Source organism: Citrus clementina, unplaced genomic scaffold, assembly GCF_000493195.1.
Source record: "Citrus clementina cultivar Clemenules unplaced genomic scaffold, Citrus_clementina_v1.0 scaffold_3, whole genome shotgun sequence".
NCBI lineage: Eukaryota > Viridiplantae > Streptophyta > Magnoliopsida > Sapindales > Rutaceae > Citrus > Citrus x clementina.
In genome coordinates this window covers 49,772,098-49,791,162 of record NW_006262339.1, presented here as the reverse complement: position 1 = coordinate 49,791,162, position 19,065 = coordinate 49,772,098, and the positions used below count along the sequence as shown (strand labels likewise).

General features: G+C 33.4%; 3 protein-coding genes across 3 annotated transcripts; all 3 read right to left on the bottom strand.

The window, feature by feature from the left end:
* Nucleotides 1-336: 336 nt before the first annotated feature.
* Nucleotides 337-1,119, bottom strand: LOC18049336. The gene is made up of 2 exons (XM_006445206.2): nt 1,063-1,119; nt 337-980 (listed from the first exon to the last, which is right to left on the bottom strand). Exons 1-2 carry the CDS (start codon nt 1,117-1,119, stop codon nt 375-377), a joined length of 663 nt encoding a protein of 220 aa, XP_006445269.1. The 3' UTR covers nt 337-374.
* Nucleotides 1,120-3,275: 2,156 nt separating this feature from the next.
* On the bottom strand, nt 3,276-6,310 carry LOC18049335. The gene is made up of 7 exons (XM_024188842.1): nt 6,182-6,310; nt 5,201-5,537; nt 4,935-5,098; nt 4,763-4,843; nt 4,212-4,287; nt 4,036-4,122; nt 3,276-3,639 (listed from the first exon to the last, which is right to left on the bottom strand). Exons 2-7 carry the CDS (start codon nt 5,517-5,519, stop codon nt 3,479-3,481), a joined length of 888 nt encoding a protein of 295 aa, XP_024044610.1. The 5' UTR covers nt 5,520-5,537; nt 6,182-6,310; the 3' UTR covers nt 3,276-3,478.
* A 588-nt stretch (nt 6,311-6,898) lies between these two features.
* Nucleotides 6,899-11,017, bottom strand: LOC18049334 (probable protein S-acyltransferase 14). Its single transcript, XM_006445204.2, has 7 exons — nt 10,421-11,017; nt 9,672-9,891; nt 9,410-9,501; nt 8,612-8,735; nt 8,440-8,525; nt 8,262-8,327; nt 6,899-7,573 (listed from the first exon to the last, which is right to left on the bottom strand). The coding sequence occupies exons 1-7, from the start codon at nt 10,628-10,630 to the stop codon at nt 7,448-7,450; spliced, it is 924 nt and encodes a 307-aa protein (XP_006445267.1). The 5' UTR covers nt 10,631-11,017; the 3' UTR covers nt 6,899-7,447.
* Between the last annotated feature and the right edge of the window lie 8,048 nt (nt 11,018-19,065).

The following is a 19,065-nucleotide window of genomic DNA, read 5'->3' as shown; positions in this document are numbered from 1 at the left end:
GTCAGTCTGGGGTTTTAAGTTTCAATGAGTGCATGATTTATTAATAAAAAAAGTCACAACTAATTAAATTACGGTATTATGTATATTACCTTTTCTTTTGCATAAAAATATATAGGAGGTTTCCAACAAAAAACAAACAACACATCTAACTCCTTCGAAGGTGTAGAGCCAGATGATTGTAACCTGACAGTTTCTATATATAAACAACTTACACTTCTACAGTCAGCAACAATTGCTAAAACTTGTGGGGAAACTTTTGAGCATCAATTTGAATCCTAGGAAGAATATGAGAAAGGAAACAGGAGCACATTTTTCTTTCACTTTTCTCAAACTTCTTTTAATTCAAAGGGCATATACGCACTTTTAACTCGCAATTAAGCTTCAATCACCTTTCGTGGGGACGATGATGAAGTGACCCTAAAGACATGCTCTTCACCAGTACATTTATCGACAGTAACAACCCAACGACTCCTTTTTCGGCCGCCCCCAACATCACTATTTTCACCAATTCTGGTGACCAGCAGCCCTTCTCCAATGGGCAGAAAATGGGTCTTGTATCCCCTCCAGGACCCCTTAGGAAGGGCGTTGTACCCTACAATAACACCCGCACCCGATCCATGCATTACACTTTCCTTCGCGGCTCTGAACACATTCTTGTGGCCATCGATATCAATATTGCAATCAATAAGCACAAAATCTGCACCTCTGTAGTCGCCCATCAGTAACTTTTGAGCATCACCTTTTACAAACTCAATGCAATTAGCATAACGTCCAAGGGACTTCTTGGACGCGTCGATATCACCAATTACTCCGCTTAAAATACACACAACACGGCCGCCAGTTTGACGTGCCGCCGCAACAAGTGCTAGCGTCCTGGATACGGCGATGCTTGAGCATGCCATCACTATTAGCTGCGCATTATTTCCAGCCGCAAGTGCTGAAATGAACTCCCCAACATCTGGCTCCTTGCCTCTTTTGCCCTATATTATATATAAATTTAACAAACGAGAAATACACGTAATAATTAATAATTAAGCTTCAGAAATTGAGAGATTTGCTTACCATTTTAAGAGCTTGGAGATAAGCTTTGGTAGCATTTTCAGAAGACCAGCTAGACATTTTTGTTTTAATTTTTCCTTGGTGAGTTCCAAAACTTTTTATTGGCAACAAGCGGCAGTGGTGAGGAAAATAGGAATTGTTTCAGAAGGAGCCTTTATATATGACGTGAAAATTGAGAAGCAACAAAGGCATCTTTCTCATTAAATTATGTGCAAGCAAACAACTAAGGGAGGTTTGAATCGAAAATATTATGGTATAACAACTGGCGTGTTGGGTTTTCAATAACATGTTTTATTAAAAATTGTTTGACAATAACATCGGTATCCCTGATTTTTTTTCCTTTTTCCTTTTAATTTATCATACACGAATATCGTTATGGTTCCCCCTTCATTTGGATTAGAACAGTGGAAGGGGACCGTATACGCATCCAGAGAATCCCCATTCACATGCACGTGTGTGACCGCCCATAATATTACCGTAATATTATGCTTGTTGTTACCGTGATATTATTATTACCGTAATTATGCTTCTTCTTTTTTTAATTTCTTTTTTCTTTTCTATGTTCAGCCCAACATGAATTCGAATACTCACTTTCGCAATTTCATTCAATAAATAAGACCAAGTCATTTATAGGGTAGGTAGGAAAATGTTGGTTGCCCATCAGTTTTCAGAAAATCAACTCATTTGAAGTTCTGGAAATTATATATATTTGCAAAAGAAACAGAAGCAGCTTGGAAGCAGTGATATCGAACATCTCGCCAGCCGGTGCCGCGAGCCTGCAGCAAAAAATGATCAGAAGCTGCGCGTGGCTTGAATTAAATTGATGATAATATTTAATTTTCTTGAATTGAACATCCTCGATGCAACACTCAAGATTGTAGTACATATTTTTGTTTTAATTGTGACCAGCTAAGCTAATATATTTCTCAATTTTCTCACCATTTTTTAAAAAATATTGCCATATAATAGCTGTGATGTCCTCGACTGGGTGACCAAAACGATCTTTTGAATGAACGTATGTACATATTTTCGCGGCATTTTTCCGAAACAAGCAAACCATGCCCATGTTCGATGGGGGCACAAAGACAGTAAGATTTATGGATGTATAGAAGCCAGTCCACAGCGACCATGGTTTTGTCATTTGTGTCGTTAACTAATTAATCACATTCAAATAAAAATGAAATATTTTCAACCAATTCAGAGTCAAATTAAGACTGTTGTAATTGACTGACGCGTTCAAACAACAAAGACGCGCAAGTAAGACAACCTCGTAACCAACATGATTCCGCGGTTGCCTCAACAACCCAACACACACATCTAAGTCGGATCACGCTGTTCTGCTCGCTACATCGGATAGCATAGGCCATAGGGCATCACAACCTAAACAATTTAAATCTTTTTTTCTTGTTTTTCTCCCTATCTTTTTACTTATTTATTTTATTTATTATTCATATTTAAAAAAAATCTTATATACATTGAGGATAAATCAAGTTGTTAATATTTAAGTAGTTGGATTGTTAAAGTGTTACTTCATTCACATTACATTAGGTTTAAGCTTTACCGACCCCAGTTACTAAAAAAATTAATTTCCGCTTTATCCACCCCCTCTGTCTTCTAAAAAGGAAAGACAAAAAAAAAAAAAAAAAAACTAAAAAAAACACAAAAACTCCTATGAACTGTCTTTGCAGCTCGAAGAATTTTGCACTTTCAAATCGCAGTAGAACTGCTCTAAGCTAATCAAACTAACCTTACAAGTACAACTATTGTTAACAGGCTCCCTTGTCTGCTATGCCGCTAAGAAATGAAACTTGTAAGGACCACGAAGTGACTGTTACTATCTTTCCGGTTCACGGAACTTGTTTAGAGAATAATATGAACTAAAAAAAAAAAAAAAAATGCAGGCTTGCCGTTGCAGAGAGATAAGGTAATGCGTGATTCAATCAAACCGACTATATCAGCGGACCATGCTGATTTCAATCAAACCCGACTGCATACATATAAAACAAAGAAAGGACGAAGAAACAAATTAAAAAAAATGATATGACCCTTTCAGCCAACCATTAAATTGTGGTCGGCTAGGTTAGGCAAGGCTCCGGTTAACACTTCAGTGTCTCGAGTCAACCGAAATGGAATAATTATTTGCAAAGACATAAGATTCTGATCTTATTTTAGAAGAAAAAGGAAATCGACAATTAACATTACGATCATTAGCCGTCTTCTAATTCGAAGGTAACCGACGATTACATTTCTAACCCCCCCCCCAAAAAAAAAAAAAAAACAGAATTATAGTGTGCTATAATCAATCCCAACAGACACAACAGATACTATAACAATTGGTAGGTGGTTTAGGGTAAGGCCAAGAAATGATAACACGGACAGACTGTTCTGCTACAATTCATAAATATAATGGACGCTTGAATCATTCTATATTAATTCTAACAACCTTTTTTGCTCTCCCCCCTGAATCACTAGCCATGGCTTCATTATATGATGTTGTGACTCCAGCGTTTCGGGTTTTCTCTGAAGATGGAAGTGCCCAACCACCATAAGCTGACCTTCCCTTTTGTTCTTGGCTAGAACCTAGATTGGCATCGCATGCAAACGTTACAACCATTCAACGGATTTATTATTGAATCAAAATGAAATAAGCACTGTTGTTCAGATGTGGCACATCATCTAAGATGAACAATGGGTGTACATCATCAGGAATCAGTTTCACCGGTTACAACCACAAAATAGTTATATAAGGTGCACAACATGACAATTGGCCCAATAATTGCTAACTACTTCCCAAGAACATACAAATGGAGCAAAGGAGTAAAGACCAAGCAAATGGTAGCATAAACTTATCAAAAGCTGTACTTAAGAAAGCCTAATTTAATGCATTTAACCGGTTCTTGTACTTCTCAGACAATTAATTAACTTAAAAGTTCCTCATTTTCAATCAATCATCACATAAGGAGACAAAATGCTCACCTGCGTTACGATTCATATCAAATCCTTCACTCCAATAATGCTTATTTGCATTCCCCTTCCATGCTTCTTCAAAACCAGCAAGCTCATCTGGAAAAGAATTTGAATGTTAAGGTTCTTGCTGACACAACATTCAACATAATGCTTTCAAATAGTCAATGAAAGCAGCAGGAACAGACCTTCATTTAAATTATGCAGAGTTTGAAGTGCATCCACTTTACCATCCGAATTAAGCTTCTTTGTAAATGAATGACCCTGCAACCAGTAAAACAACCAGAGCACCTTCCTCAGAATGTTATCTGACTGTATCTTCGATTCAGTATCTTTAAGACTGGCAAGTGAGCTGCTATAGCTAAACTAGTAAAACCCCTTAAGATAGTACAAATGGTTTGGGGTTCTAACCCTGCTCCCACTGGTGGAGAGAGGATTGGTTTGACGTCAAGCTATTAATACATATATTTTTTTTTTGGGGGGTGGAGGGGGAGAGAGAGCCTTTAAGACCAGCAAGTGGTGGCAACATATAGAATCATTAAACAACATTTATGAGCAGTAAAAGAAGACACATAAGACAAAATTAATTGGTTTTCAGTCATGCAAGATTCAGAACAGTGCAAGTGAAAATCAGCAATTTCAAATGGAAATCTTGAGTTGAAAATTCCAACTAACATGCTTTGAACACCTCTATAGTGGATGCCACAGAAGCGGTTCAGTACCTTATACATGCACTCACCTTGTCATTAATTCCTCTTGAAATCCTATGTGTTGCTTGACCAGTTGTTCTATCTGCTTCTTTGCTCTCCTCAAGCACCACCTAATACATATAAGACAACATTAAAATAAAAAAAAAAAGAAATTCAAAGAATCCAACAACAAATCGGCTATCCCAGAAAAAGTTTACTTACACCATCATTGCCAGTCCTCCTTGTTCTTGAAGAAGTATAGTACGCTCCATCAACACCGCCATATGTTACTTTGCAAGTCTGAAAACTAAAACCACGAGCCTGTGGCTGAGTCCCTTGTACCTTGCTCTGATGAGTCTTATAATTCACATCATCATTCTTCCCTTCTATTAGATCAACCACAGCAATCATATCAAATTATTAAGCATTTATTCCTCCAAGGAGAAATAAATAGCCAGCAGAACACAAGTTACTCAAGATTCACTTACCTTCTACATCATCATCTGGATGCTCAACAGAAGGCTCTTTGCTTGACCCAGAATGCATTTCATGGTCCCCAGAATTTAGTTCTTCCATTTCTCCTTCATGATCAGAATTTAATTCTTCTATCACTAATCCCTTCTCATTATTGTTTGGTGTTATAGGCTCTTTGCTGCCAAATGGACGAGTAAAGAACAGATCATCAAATGGAGCCCCGCCCCCAAATGGGGTAGGCATCATACTCCTGAGGGATCCAAAACCGCGAAAAATACTAAATGGGTCACCCGTACCAAACAAATCATTTCTATCTTCTCTTCCCCTCTGCATTGTTTTATAAGCTATTTCCTATAATAAAAAGGTCAAAAAAGGGGGAAAAAAAAACCTATTAAGGAGAGTAATAAAACCAACAACTTAAGCTTTAAATATAAAAAGGATATCAAGGAAATCAGCATGTTCAGAACTAACGAGGGAAGCAAATTAAAATGAATTACACAAATAATAGATAGAGTTAAAATCAATATATACTGCAGCTACAACTTAAATGTACATGCTGAATTACTCAGTATTATAAAACTTAAGCGAACACTCGAACCGGGAAAAAAAAAAAAACCATCAAACTGCCATGGTAGATACTGGAAAAGGATCAAGTAAATGTTCAGGAAATCTAACTTCAATAATGATGCTCGGTCTGAATGATGGTGAGAATACTGTATATGGAGAAGAAAGTGGAAAACGCAATGATCAAATTTCAGTTTCCGTATATATTAATAACATCTTTTTACGCGTTAATTCCTTATTCCTGTGAGAAAATCGCCATGGACATAACTCTGGAACAAACTATCACTAAAAACTGATTTAGCTATAATGTATACTATCTGCATGCTACGTTTTAGGATTCTAATTAGTAGCTCCACACACTATATATGTTGTTAGGAATGCTTGGCTGTACATAAAATAACAGAAAATGAGAAAGCGCCAGAAAGAATTACCCGATCCGATGCGATTATAAAATCAATATGCGAGAAGACAGAGATTCGCGAGAGCGAGACAAAGAACCCCAGAGAGAGGGAGATACGGCCTCTTAGTTTACGAATTTGAAACCCATATTTCAAATACCGACATCCAGCTTTGGAAATTTTAATTTCTATTTAAGAATGCAAGAGAACGTGACACGTGTACTCCAAACATATTTCCTCACGAAGCTAGAATGTTCCCGCTTTGCACCGTCACAGAATCGCGTTCCTTTCTTTTTTTTTTTTATAAAAAAAACTTGCCCAATATTTTATATCTATACACACACACACGCACCCATATACATATAATCCTCCTTTAATGGAAACATCTTCATTGTTTTTTTGCATACATTCTTTTAAAACGAAGAATTTAATTAATTTAAAATTTCATATTATTAAATCACACGATTTAATAGTATACCCACACTTAAAAAAATCATATTCATACTTAAGAATGATTACATATATACGTATGTCATGTAAAGTTAGTTTAACAATCGAATTTAATATCTTAACACAAAACGGAGTAATTTATTAAAAAAAATTAAAAAAAATAGAGGATATAAACAATTTTTGCAAAGAATGAATGATATGATAAAATTTTTCATTTTTTTAATAGTTGGTCACACAAATACTTTTTCCCTTTCTTTTTTCTTTTTAAAACATAAATACTATTATTACACGCTTCTTAACTCCGTTCAAACTGTGGAAGGAGACTAGGCACTTTTAACAAATTGAACAAGAGTTGAAAACAAGCAATTGCGGCTGCAGATACGAGTCCTAGAGACAATTTACAGAGACTAATCGAACACACTATTTCCAAATCCGAGAGACATAAAAGCATTGGGAACAACATCTGATCAAAATCACCAGCACTAGAAGCGCGAGTCCCGGGAGATTTCATCCTTTATAACCAATTAAACTTACAACAACAAAACTACCCAAAAAAAAAAAAGAGAACCACCACCAGTATTCCTTTATAACCATTACTTCTTACATTTCAGAAAACATATAGTTAGAACATGTTCGGCAAGCAACTTCCAGGTTGCTTTCCCTGATTTGCTCCTCCTCATTCGTGTCATTCGTGCTTATTTCTTTCTACAAGAAGAGCCCCATGGTAATGAATGGTTAGGATCCCAAATTGGCTGCAAAAGTTAGGGATGTCAAGGAACATCTGCGGGGCTCCATTTTTAACGTTATACAAGGAAAATTCCGAGTTTCTTGGCGTCATGCCAGGATTTGTTAGAACTCTTGAGAATCAAAGTCAGGCTTTGATGGATATTCAAGACCCTGAAGTGCTGGCATCTTTCGTATATCCTCATCTGAATAAGCAGGAATGAACCAATACCGCTTGTCTGTCCCAAATACCTAATAAGTAAAATAATAACCAGAAAATCCAGTCAACGAACAAAATAACCATATATTGATCAACACAGCCTTCATCATTCATTTGAATGCAAGTGAACAAATATGGCTGACTGTTTTTTGTACTTTTCAAACAAAGCTGCAGCATAAGGGTTTCCACTATTTCTATTGTAAAGTGAAATAAAGAATTGTTTTCAATGAATTTTCCGTGTTGCAAGATCCTCATACGGTTGTACACTCATTTGTCTGAAGATGTAAATTCAATGCTTCACGCTAAAATGTTTAAACCTTAATTGCAATATCTTCCTAATTGAGTCTTCTCCTTAAACACTACCCTGTCTACTCTCCCTACAACCAATGAATAAAGAAGAACAACAGGAAGAAAATAGAAAATAGAAAAAAGATAATAATAATAAATAAAAAGAGTAAGAGTAAGGATCTCTCTGCCACCCAGATTTCATATGATGCTGCACTAATCTTACTCTCAGACTTACCCACTACTGAGACAAGTCTAATATTTGCCCTAAAAATTCATCTAGATAATGTTTGTTAGGTTAATGTCCCTCAAGATAACTAAAATCAAAGTGCTTTTAATTAATTCTTAAGTATATTTTAATGAATCTGAGAAATAAGCAAATGATACAAGCAAAGAAATAAGTGAACAGAGCAACAGAAAGCAAAAGGCAACCACCTGTTCAAAATTCTTCTTTCTACCCAGGTCATACCGCCATTTTGGAGTGGTCTTCTTCTCATATGCCTGAAAATAAAAAATTAATAGACTCATAAGTAAACAGGGTGTGCATCAGCTACACCCTCAATCACCACCACTAACTCTCTGACACAAAATAAATAGAAGAAAACTACAATACCTCAATGGTTGTGGTATTAGCAGACACCAACGATATGTGCATGATCAGAAACCCCAATACACTCAATGCAAATGCCAGATTCAGAACTGCAACAGTGAGACACCATTTATTACATAAAAGTGCTGATGTAATCTATTGCATAGGTCAGAATGATAGGTTAAAGAGGCCATACCAAAGGCAAGAAAAGTGGTTGCAAGGGTTCCCGGTGTTCCAGGAATTTCACCTTCACTAAAGAATGATATAAAATGCGGCAAGAGTGACAGTGTCACAAGACTTGTCTCAAGGAATGTGTACAACTGCATTGAGAATTAAGACTATAGTCAATAGATAGTTGGATAATTAATTCATCCCAAGTAAAACACCTAATCCACCAATGTCATACCATAATTAACAGGGTTAACAGTTTAACACAACCACAATTAACCAGAACCAGGATCGAATTTATAAGTTTAGCAACTCTTTTGTTCAAGGAAGCCCAGTATTCAACTATATATTCCCCACCACTACATAACTTTCTTAAACAATTGAAATTTATCTCATCAAAATACATAAGCTAAAAGGCATGTACTTCTGAATCAAACGAAGTATAGCAAAAGGACCTATGGTGTTCTTCCAAAGGGAATTTGGTATAGGATATAGAATCCCAGCCAAACTTTAGAGCAGACAAAAAACCTAGCCAATATAAGGCAACAGTTCCATTGAAATTTGCCTCTTTTGTTATCGATATGAATAGGTTCTAATGGTCTAAACTAAGACAATGTGAGAAAACAACCATCTTTTGTCACATCATCAAAACAACCATTTCCACTCAGAGAGTACACATAAGAACAGTCCATGACAACATCAATATGGTGCATTAGAGAAGAAAATTGGAAAATAAACATGACGCATATCTGAGAGCAACAAAACATAAATGCAAAAAACTGATGCTAAAAAACAATTCTAGGGTTACAAAGTAAAGCAAACATACCAAGAAAAGAAGAAAATACTTGTAATTCAATGCCCCAACACAATTAACAACCCAAACACAATGATGGTCCATCTTTAATATGCACCGCCCACCTGAAACAAATAAATTAATGCACCTTATCTTTCTGTTATGAAAAAGTAACAAAACAAAATTTTAGCAAAAATGTGTATAAGCACTCACAAAAGAAATTAATACACCTTATCTTTCTGTTATGAACAAGAAACGAAAGAAAACCTCAGTGAAAATGTGTATAAGCACTCACAAACAGAACAATGATGGCAACGAGGTGGCTTCAGCTGGTTGCACTTCCGACAGTATCGGATTCTTGGATTCAAAGGGTCAGACTGCGCCCCACTGAATTCTGATGCATTCAATGGATCAGCCTCCCCTCTCTCCTCGTCCAAAGCAGGCCTCCAATTAGGTGGCACACTACCCGCATCCGTCAAAACAACAGAAAAGTAACTCCAAAGCAACATAACCAACTGCATAACGACAACGAAATGTCCATTTTCAGTAACATTCTGTTCATATGCTTGGTTTCTTGCACTTTCTAGAGCTAAAAGTTAATAGTTCTAGAACCCAAATCTGTTAGAATTTGTCAGATTAGTGCAAAAATGCATGAAAAACATAACATTTAGAAGGACTACAGAATTCTAATTTTTCTAAGAAACGTGGTCCAAAGACACTCCCAAAAAAAAAAAAATCCGAGACTCATCAATATTAAAATCTCTACACCAAAAGGAACACAAATCCCACAAGCTAGAATGTTTTCACTAACTGAAATAACTTTGGCATTTTTATTTACTTAATTGTTGCAGGGAAAGATAACCCCTTTCTAACCTGACTCTGATTTTAGCAAATAAAGTTTTTTCAAATTTAAAACAAATAATTCAACTCTGCATACTTTAGTAGCTTAAAGATTCTTAAGCCAACTCTGAAACAAAACCCGACAACCCACAACAAATTTAACCCAAAACCACCCCCTAAAAGTAATGATTCTTGGAAGCTTACCAAACAATGGAACAAGATCAAGACAGCAACAGCAGTGACAGAATCAAGTCCACCATCGTACAGAGCGGGACCGTAATTGGTCAAAACGACGGCGTAGTAGGTGACACCAACAACCCCAAGAACCAACAAGATCATGATCGAACCGAGACCCCGTAAGGCCGTACAAAACTTGAACACATTCCAAGCCATCGCAGCTCCAGATCTATGCATGCTAAGAAACCCTTCACAAAAATTTTGCTGTTTAAACGATTTTGTCCCTTCTCTGTGATTTCTTTAAGCGGAAAAATGTGAATTTAGGGTGTATATTAGTCGGGCCGTTGAGGGTGATGGTAATAATGTTAATGGTAAGACTCAGAAAACAAGAAAAACAGAGAAAACAGAACTAAGATTTTTAATTTGTTAATTATAGAAGTGATTTCTATGCTTCTGCTTTCCGAGGTTTTTTGACCTTTTTTTTCCCCCTTCTTTTAGTTTTTTGTCAAGTGAATTTTGTGATTCTTGGGTTTATGAGATTTGGGATTCCAGGTGGGGTGTGGAATCCTATCAATCCATTTTGTTACACAGAGCGTTTTGCCCGAAAGAACTAAAAATCAAAATAAATTCTTCTTTGAATTTTTTTTCCAAAAAAAAAAAAAAGAAATTGAGAATTGCGTCGGATCCCTGACTGTTTCTAATATTTCAAGATCATAAAATATTTTTACATTTATATCAAGTAGGTCCATGTTAAGTGACGGGGAAAGTTCTGTTCGTCGTACATTTGAAATTGACAATGGTCACAATAATAAAGTTATTTACCAGTATACCATGTCATGCGTGATGCATCTCAATGATCAAGGGTATTTGGGTTATTTCAGTTAAATTTGGTGGACTTCTAGTTGGGGATCTTTTATATTGAAAATAGAAAAAGTAGGTACTTTCTTTGGAAATCGTGAGAATTAACGATCCGGAAAATATTTTCCCTAGAAAAACATTTCGTGTACGAACGATAAATAAAATTGGGGGTTTGGGTAAAGATTTTTCTTTTTAATATATATATATATATATATAGCGAGGGAAGATAGATTTATTAGGAAATTAGGATTAGTTGATGGAATTAACAACTACGTTATATTTTAAGGGTGGTTAGTACTTTGATTACCATAGCAGGTGTGCGTTTGTGATTATGTTAATATTTATTTTGTTTTGTGTGGTACACTGTCGTTTCAACTTGTACAAAAGAGATTAATGAATGGATTTAGATTTTTAATTAATATAGTTTGCCGTCGGCTGGATGCATGAGGTGAATGAATGATCTAACCAAAGGTCTAAAAGTCCAAATCATTATAATTATAACATAATTTATGGATCTAATGAGCGTAACTCATAAATACCAATTAAATAAAAGGATCAGTCTTATCATGTTTACACTTGCAAATATTCAAAAGTTGAATTTTTAGTAATGAGAACTCAAATAAGAGAAAGAGTGTGTTACTATCCGGCCAATAGCTTCAGTGACAGATTGAAAAATATTTGACTGTTATATATATATATATATATATATATATATAAAACAACTTATTTGCTAACTAAAGAGTTAATTAGATCTCTACAAACTCTTTAGTTGATTAATTAACTTTTGGGAGTGGAAGAGATTGGCATATGGCTCGGGATACTCTTTAAGATAAGCATAGTAGATATTAACTTAATGAGCGTAGGAATTGGAATTTTTTTTTTTTTTTTGTGAAAAATAAAAATACATGTTTTCTTTGTTTCCTCTCTCTCTCTCTCTCTCTGATCTTTGAGCTAATACTTGAAGCCAATTCACTTTATGCTTAAATTGTACAACTTATATAACACCACACCTTTTCTAGATTCTCCCGAATTAAGGCAATATAATATATCTATATATGTATGTATCTATATATATAGATTCATAGTTCATCCCCTAAAGCCACAAAATACATCTTCGGAAAGATTTTCATCAGATATAATACAAAATTGAAGCTCATTAAGCACGATGACGGCTAACAAGAATAGAACACCCATGATTTAAGCTCAAGGCACAAAACGGACCATGAAGGGTTAGCAAAATAGCTAAATACATGATTTATACCAATGAATAGTTATGAGTCCATTTCAAATACAAGACATGAAATTTCGGTAAGAAGTTTTATTAAAGAGTAATGTTATGTTAATAGACTTGGGATACAAATTTTGCATCTCAGATTTCTTGTTGCTAATCATCGACTAAAATGTATTTATTTCATAACATCAACGAATGAATGACACACGTTAAGTGATACATCATTCATGCACAAACTTTGTACGCACATCATTAAACAACGATTGTGTAATTAATTAAATAATTAATTAAGACCCTTAAACTGCAGTTGGAACTTGGAAACAAATTATTCCATGTGAAACATGTGGATTAAAGAGGGTACGTATAATAACACTGCATGTTTTAGAAGAAATGAATGTTAGCCCACTAACATTTGGGGAAAATGATATAAAACCCTCTAATATTTAAGAAAGACATATAACCCCTAAATCCTGTTGATTTTTAGTTTATTTTAACTAAAAAATATATAATATTGTATATCTACAAATTATAAGAAATGACATGTAAATTTTCTAAAATTGTATTTCTCCTTAAAATTGCTGCTGCTATTATTATGAAAATTAACAGGATTTGGGGGTTTTATATCCCTTTCCTAAATATTGGGGCTAATAGTCCTTTTCCTTACATTTTAATATTTAAAAAATAAGTCAATAGTGTCACCGTTGTAATGATAATTTACAATTTGCTAGACCATTAACAATTAATGCAAAGTTTTGCTTATTTAAGAAATTAATTAGTTAGTCGAATTTTAGATACACAAGCTCTATTTGGTACAACTTTTCAAATAGAGTTTTTACCAAAAAAAATTTAGTTGTTTAGTTTTCAATAAGAGTTTTTATTAAAAATTTATGAAATTACTTTAATAGAAAATTTTTTAAAGTTATGTTATGAAAAGAATAAAATAAGATTGTCAAATAAGTACATGGTATTTTATATATTTTAACATTTAAAAGAAATTTTTTTTACCATATACTCCCAAAAGCCTAAAATTTGAGATTTTACTAATACTGGTAAAATATCATATTTAAGTTTCAAAAACTTTATTAGAAAAACAATCAAATAACAACAAAAATTATGATAATAGTTTATACGATTAAATAAACACTTATGGTCATTTTATAAACCATACCAAAAGGCTTCGTCTATATGGCTAGGTAGACGAGATTCTGCAGGCAAGTTTTAATTTTCTTTTCTTTTCAAGATTCAAAATATGAGTTGATTGCTTTTCCATTTTCTCGCTTTTGCCAGAAGTGCAATTTACAAATAATTTTGTTAGTTTACTCATCATGATTCATGATCATCGTTTTTCATTAATTTCTCTTTTGCGATACTTATCAAATATTATTAGGCATGATTTTTATAATTCATACTTTGCGTTGCAGTTACATGTATGTGTGTGTGTGTGTGTGCGTGTATGTATATGAAAGGGGAAAAAAATCATGCTATAAACATATATTCTCCTTAAATCACTCTGCCTAGGAATCAAATTTCATTTGGTATTCTGCTCTCAAAAAGTCTCCCGAAGCATCCTTCCTTTTTACTTTTGTTATTATTATTATTATTCCAAATGAGGGCAGTAAACGTTAGCGCTGATTACTGTTACTTATACGAAGAATTAAGATGTTCTTCATGGAAAGTAGGTAATTTTTGGTCCCAAAAATATAACGTCTCTGACGCTGAGAAAAAAAAAAATGGGACATATAATATATTGGGCCATATTTAAAAAAATACAAGGGTCAGCCAAAAATTGATGCAATGCTAGATAGATAAACTTTTTTAGGTTTGCTAAATGTGCTAGTATATTTGATTAAAAAAAAAACAGGATATAACGAGTACAAGGAATTTGTCAATGAATTATATGAGATTTTACTTTAATGAATGAATATAATTAAAATAAAGGACACATGGAATATGTGAGGCAAGATCATCACCTAAGATGACAGCTGTGTAATGATGACAGGATTGCAAGAAAGCATGGGCTTTCCTCTCAAACCTGGAAGAAGCATCGAAGAAGCTAAGGATTTTCAATGCAGATCTGAACAAACCAGAAAGTTTCAAAGGGTGCATGGGAATTTTTCATTGGGCTCAACCAATGGTAAAGGGATGCTCCGAAGAGGACGAGGAAGTAGACACAAAACTAGCCGTTGAAGGACTATTAGGCGCTCTCAAAGGATAATTTTTAAAGACCTCCCCTGAGATTTGGTGTATTGACAATCTAATAGAAAGTATTCTTATAATCACAAGAACCTCCCCTCACGTTAGTACACGTTTTCGTATATTGTTAGTGTGTGAGAGTAAATTAGTGATTTCGTAAATTAAAAAAAAATGAAAGAAATTCAAAACAAAACACAAAGTTGCATCGATGACTCAAATTCGGGTACTGGTAATCAATTAATTACCCACATTACATGTTATATGAGATAAACCAAAACTCCATTTTCTCTCTCATTAAACGAAACTCACAACCATTTTCAAGCTTGAAAATCTCTCAAGAAGCTTTTGTAACCACAGAATCTCTGCCACCTTCAAGTAAATTTAACATGAGTATCAACATGATAAGCTATGATGGTGGCACGAGTGTTCTGTTAAGCGAATTTTGCTGACGGCTAGAGTCTTAAACAACTAGAATTGGAACCCAAAAAAGGTTAGTTTGGTAGAAAGCCCTTGGATGTTAGACTTTTTTTTTTTTCAATTTATTGTTGTAATGATAAAAAAATGAAAAAAAAATGCGTTGAAGAAGTTGTTGGATAAGTTATCTTGAATGGAAAGATTTTTTTGTTCCTGTTTTAGTTGATTTCAAATGTAAATGAATTGAAAGCTTTGATTTATTTACTTATTATTTTATATTCAAAAGGTAGGTTCGCTAATGTTTTAGTCTGGGGAGGATAATTGATTTTTGCTTGTCATGAAATTGGCACGGCAACCATTACCCAATTGGTCCAGACTTTTGATGTGGCAGTAGCATTCGTTATTCCGCTCTGATCTGGCTTCTTCATATGGCTAGTGGCTTGAAACTTGAAATATCAAAGGAAGACTTTTTCTTTTATTCTTTGGCTTTAATGTAAATGGCTAAGGAATATTATTCTAATTCCAATATCTGAAAAGTATAAATTCCTATCTTTACAATTACATTCATAATGAATGAACTGTTGTTCATTTACTATTATTTTACTATTATTGAATTTGGAGCCACCACTGCCAAAAAGTAAAGCAAGCATTATGATTCATAAATCACTCGTTATCTTTCTATTTTGAATGCATTGAAGAGTGAATTATGGTTTGTTTATCGTCTTATTAAAGTAGTTTACTAACTATTAAGCATTTGAGATGTGTTAAATGATGAAGGAAGAAATTGTGAGAAGAAAGTCAAAGAAGAAAGGGCTATAATGGTGATTTTTAGCTTGACAATGATTGTATTTATGGCCATTGCTAGTATAAATTTTCTTAATTTATATTTTACTTTTATTATTATTATTATTGTTGTTGTTGTTAATGATTTGCTTTTCATGGTTATTTTAGATTTTTTAGTGCTTTAGTGTGATGTTTAACGCTAAATTGTAGCTACTACATTACACTAGTTGTACCTGTCAGGGCATTTATGCAACCTAGGGCATTTTTGACTTTTTGTCAATTCAATAACAATCGAGTTAACGGGATACTAATGTCAGGGGAGGTCTCTGTAATTACATGAATATTTTCTTTCAAAATATCAATACACCAAACCTCAAGAGAGATCCCTTAAAATTACCCAACTCTTAAAGCATGATTGAATTCAAAGACCGTCAAACGGGTCGTTTCTAGTTTGTCCACGATAGCTTTTGAAAAAGGCCGCCCAAGTGAGTTGGATGGAATGGCTGGAGTCATAATCTTGGCAATAAGATTGTAAGCTCGTCTTACAGTTTCCAAGATTATTATAGAAAAGATCAGGATGCATGAACATAAAAAAGTTAATTGATAGAAGAAATTATGTTTTTTAAATAACAAAATTTTTAGAAGAAGTTTGAATAAAAAAAAAACTAGGGTTTTAGACTTCTTTTATATTAGTTTTAAATATCACGAATTTACTAAAATGGGTAAATTTAAACTATTATTTTATAATAAAATTTTCCTAATCTAAATAACAAAAATAAAACAAACTACACCAAATCCGATATCTAGAAAAAAAGCATAAAAATCATAGAAGTAATTGGAAAAAAAAATCCTAAAATTGATAAATGAAAAGGAAAGAAGTGAAATTTCCAACTCAAACACTGGGTAGAATGACACAACTAGTTCTAATTTGCTTCTTCTTATCGTAAGCTTCGAAACAATATATTATACACTCAAAACGGACACATGTAGCTTAAGTTATAATCTTCAGAAGGTATTCTGTTCATCTTACACAACCATCCTACATCAAAAGATAACCTTGGATTACGCCCATAAACATGACATTCAGCTTGTGTCTTTGGTTTTGCCATTGATTGTCGGATCCTTCATTTGCCCTAATGTGCCTTTATACGTTTACATCTTTGACGTAAGATGGTTGTGTGAGATAAACAAAGTACTTTTTAGAGGTCATAACTGATGCTACAAGTGTCCATTTTTGTATGCAAAATATACAATTTCTAAGTTTGCAACGAGACGAAACAAACCCAAAATGCTTGTGTTATTTTACCTCACGATCAAGCCAAAAATTTCACTTATTTTCTATTCATTTTTTGTTAGTTTTGGGTTATTTTCCTTTTTTTTTTTATTACTTTTAGAATTTTTATCTTTTTTTAAATATGGAATATAAGTGTTGTTTGTTTTGTTTTCTTTATTTACATTAGTAATATCTTATTATAAAATAATATTTCGAATTTGCCTATTTTAGTAAATTCACCGTATTTAAAGTGAGTATAAAAAGGCCTAAAAACTTAATTTTATTTATTTAGACTTTTTAATAAAACTTTCATTATTGAGAAACTTAATTTTTTATGTTTTCGAGTTGTCAATCTCTCTTATTATGATGCTGTGCATGCGCCACCTGGTGATCGATTTGAATTAATTTTACTCGATCCGAAGAAGAAGTTGAGAGCATAATATATGCATGAGAGATTCCTAACTGATCATTTCTTATTTATTTTGTTTCATTTTTTAATGCAGGGAAGCGAGGTCAACATAAAGGGTTTTATTAAGTTACAATCTATGTAACTTATAATTTTTATAAAATATGTGAAAACTAATAATACGACAGCAAAATTTATTGTCATGTTATTTAACTGGTAAGTAACATTAATTATAACTTAATAAAATCCTAATATAAATATCTTTTTTGTTCAAACAAAGTGGTGCACTGGTGCATGTTGATGATGTGGCATCTGCAGGAATATTTCTTCTTGAAAATCCTAATTCAAAAGGAAGGTACATTTGATTATCGGCTTAATTGACAACTGATAGAAATGTTTGATTACTTCTCTAGAAATTGCCCAGAATTTGAGCTACCATCAGCTTGTCACATTTTTTTTTCCCCCAATTCCGACAATTTTGATTTATTTATTTAGTGCCGTAACAGCGTAACTGCCGTCGAAATTTATTCATCCCCTTCAATTTGGCGGCGTTTAAAAAAGGAAAACATAATCGACACTTGAAGGCGCTGTTCAATGCTACAAAGATAAAGGCTTATTATTGGCTTTAATACGAAGCTTTATATACACTAAATACAAGCTCTTTTATTTATGGATCTGATTATATTAGAACTAAAATATTTTTTTATAACCATATAATTAAAATTATAATAATTTTTTATTATTTATCATTTTACGTATGTATTTATAATTTGTACCATATTTTAAAACAGTTTCAAGATAGTCATAATCTTTATTTATTTTTCTAAAAATTTAAACAAATGTATAATGGGCAGGAGATAATAAGAGTACTCTTGTGGCTGCACAAGATTGTACTTTCTCTGTCCTTTGTTTTGAAAATTCTCAACAGAGTACTGTCCATTGGTATTCCATGTGACTGGTTCACAACCATTGAAAGGTCACTGAAACTCCAATTTAAAATTTATATATAATGATATTTTCTCATGTTTAAGACCAAAAAAAATTAATTTTTAATTTCTCGTCTATTTATGGCAATCAAATCTATGCCTCTTTTCCATTTATTTAATTTTTAATGTATTACTCCTCCTTCGCTGCTTGTATTTTCGTAAATTACCTTAAATACTCATGTCGTTACTTCTCCATCGAACAAACTGATTTTAAGGGTAAAATAGTGCTTTTCTATTTGACAAAAATTAAAATAAAAATAAATATGATATTCAAAATTATTTAGAAAATACATATCATTTTAATATGAAGAGACCTACTCTTAGATTAAGAGAAACCTTACTCTTAGATTAAGAGTAATAGTTTAGACTTTCGGTGGCCTAAAACAACAGAAAGAATGTGAACATGATTTTTAATGAGATTTTTTTTTTAAATGTGAGATAGTTGAAACGTCAGAATCACTGGAGAGACGACAAGAAGTGGCCCGAAAAGAGTGGTCAAAATAAAAGGCAAAATACTTTGTTGTTATT

Coding starts and splice junctions, on each gene's coding strand:
- LOC18049335 (XM_024188842.1), bottom strand. CDS start 5,519: ATGCAGAGGGGAAGAGAAGATAGAAATGATTTGTTTGGTACGGGTGAC. Junction 5,099..5,200: donor TCCAGATGATGATGTAGAAG/GTAAGTGAATCT, acceptor TTGATCTAATAG/AAGGGAAGAATGATGATGTG. Junction 4,123..4,211: donor TCTGCATAATTTAAATGAAG/GTCTGTTCCTGC, acceptor ATTCTTTTCCAG/ATGAGCTTGCTGGTTTTGAA.
- LOC18049336 (XM_006445206.2), bottom strand. CDS start 1,119: ATGTCTAGCTGGTCTTCTGAAAATGCTACCAAAGCTTATCTCCAAGCT. Junction 981..1,062: donor ATCTCCAAGCTCTTAAAATG/GTAAGCAAATCT, acceptor TATATAATATAG/GGCAAAAGAGGCAAGGAGCC.
- LOC18049334 (XM_006445204.2), bottom strand. CDS start 10,630: ATGCATAGATCTGGAGCTGCGATGGCTTGGAATGTGTTCAAGTTTTGT. Junction 9,502..9,671: donor TTGCCATCATTGTTCTGTTT/GTGAGTGCTTAT, acceptor TATTTGTTTCAG/GTGGGCGGTGCATATTAAAG. Junction 7,574..8,261: donor GAAAGAAGAATTTTGAACAG/GTGGTTGCCTTT, acceptor TTTACTTATTAG/GTATTTGGGACAGACAAGCG.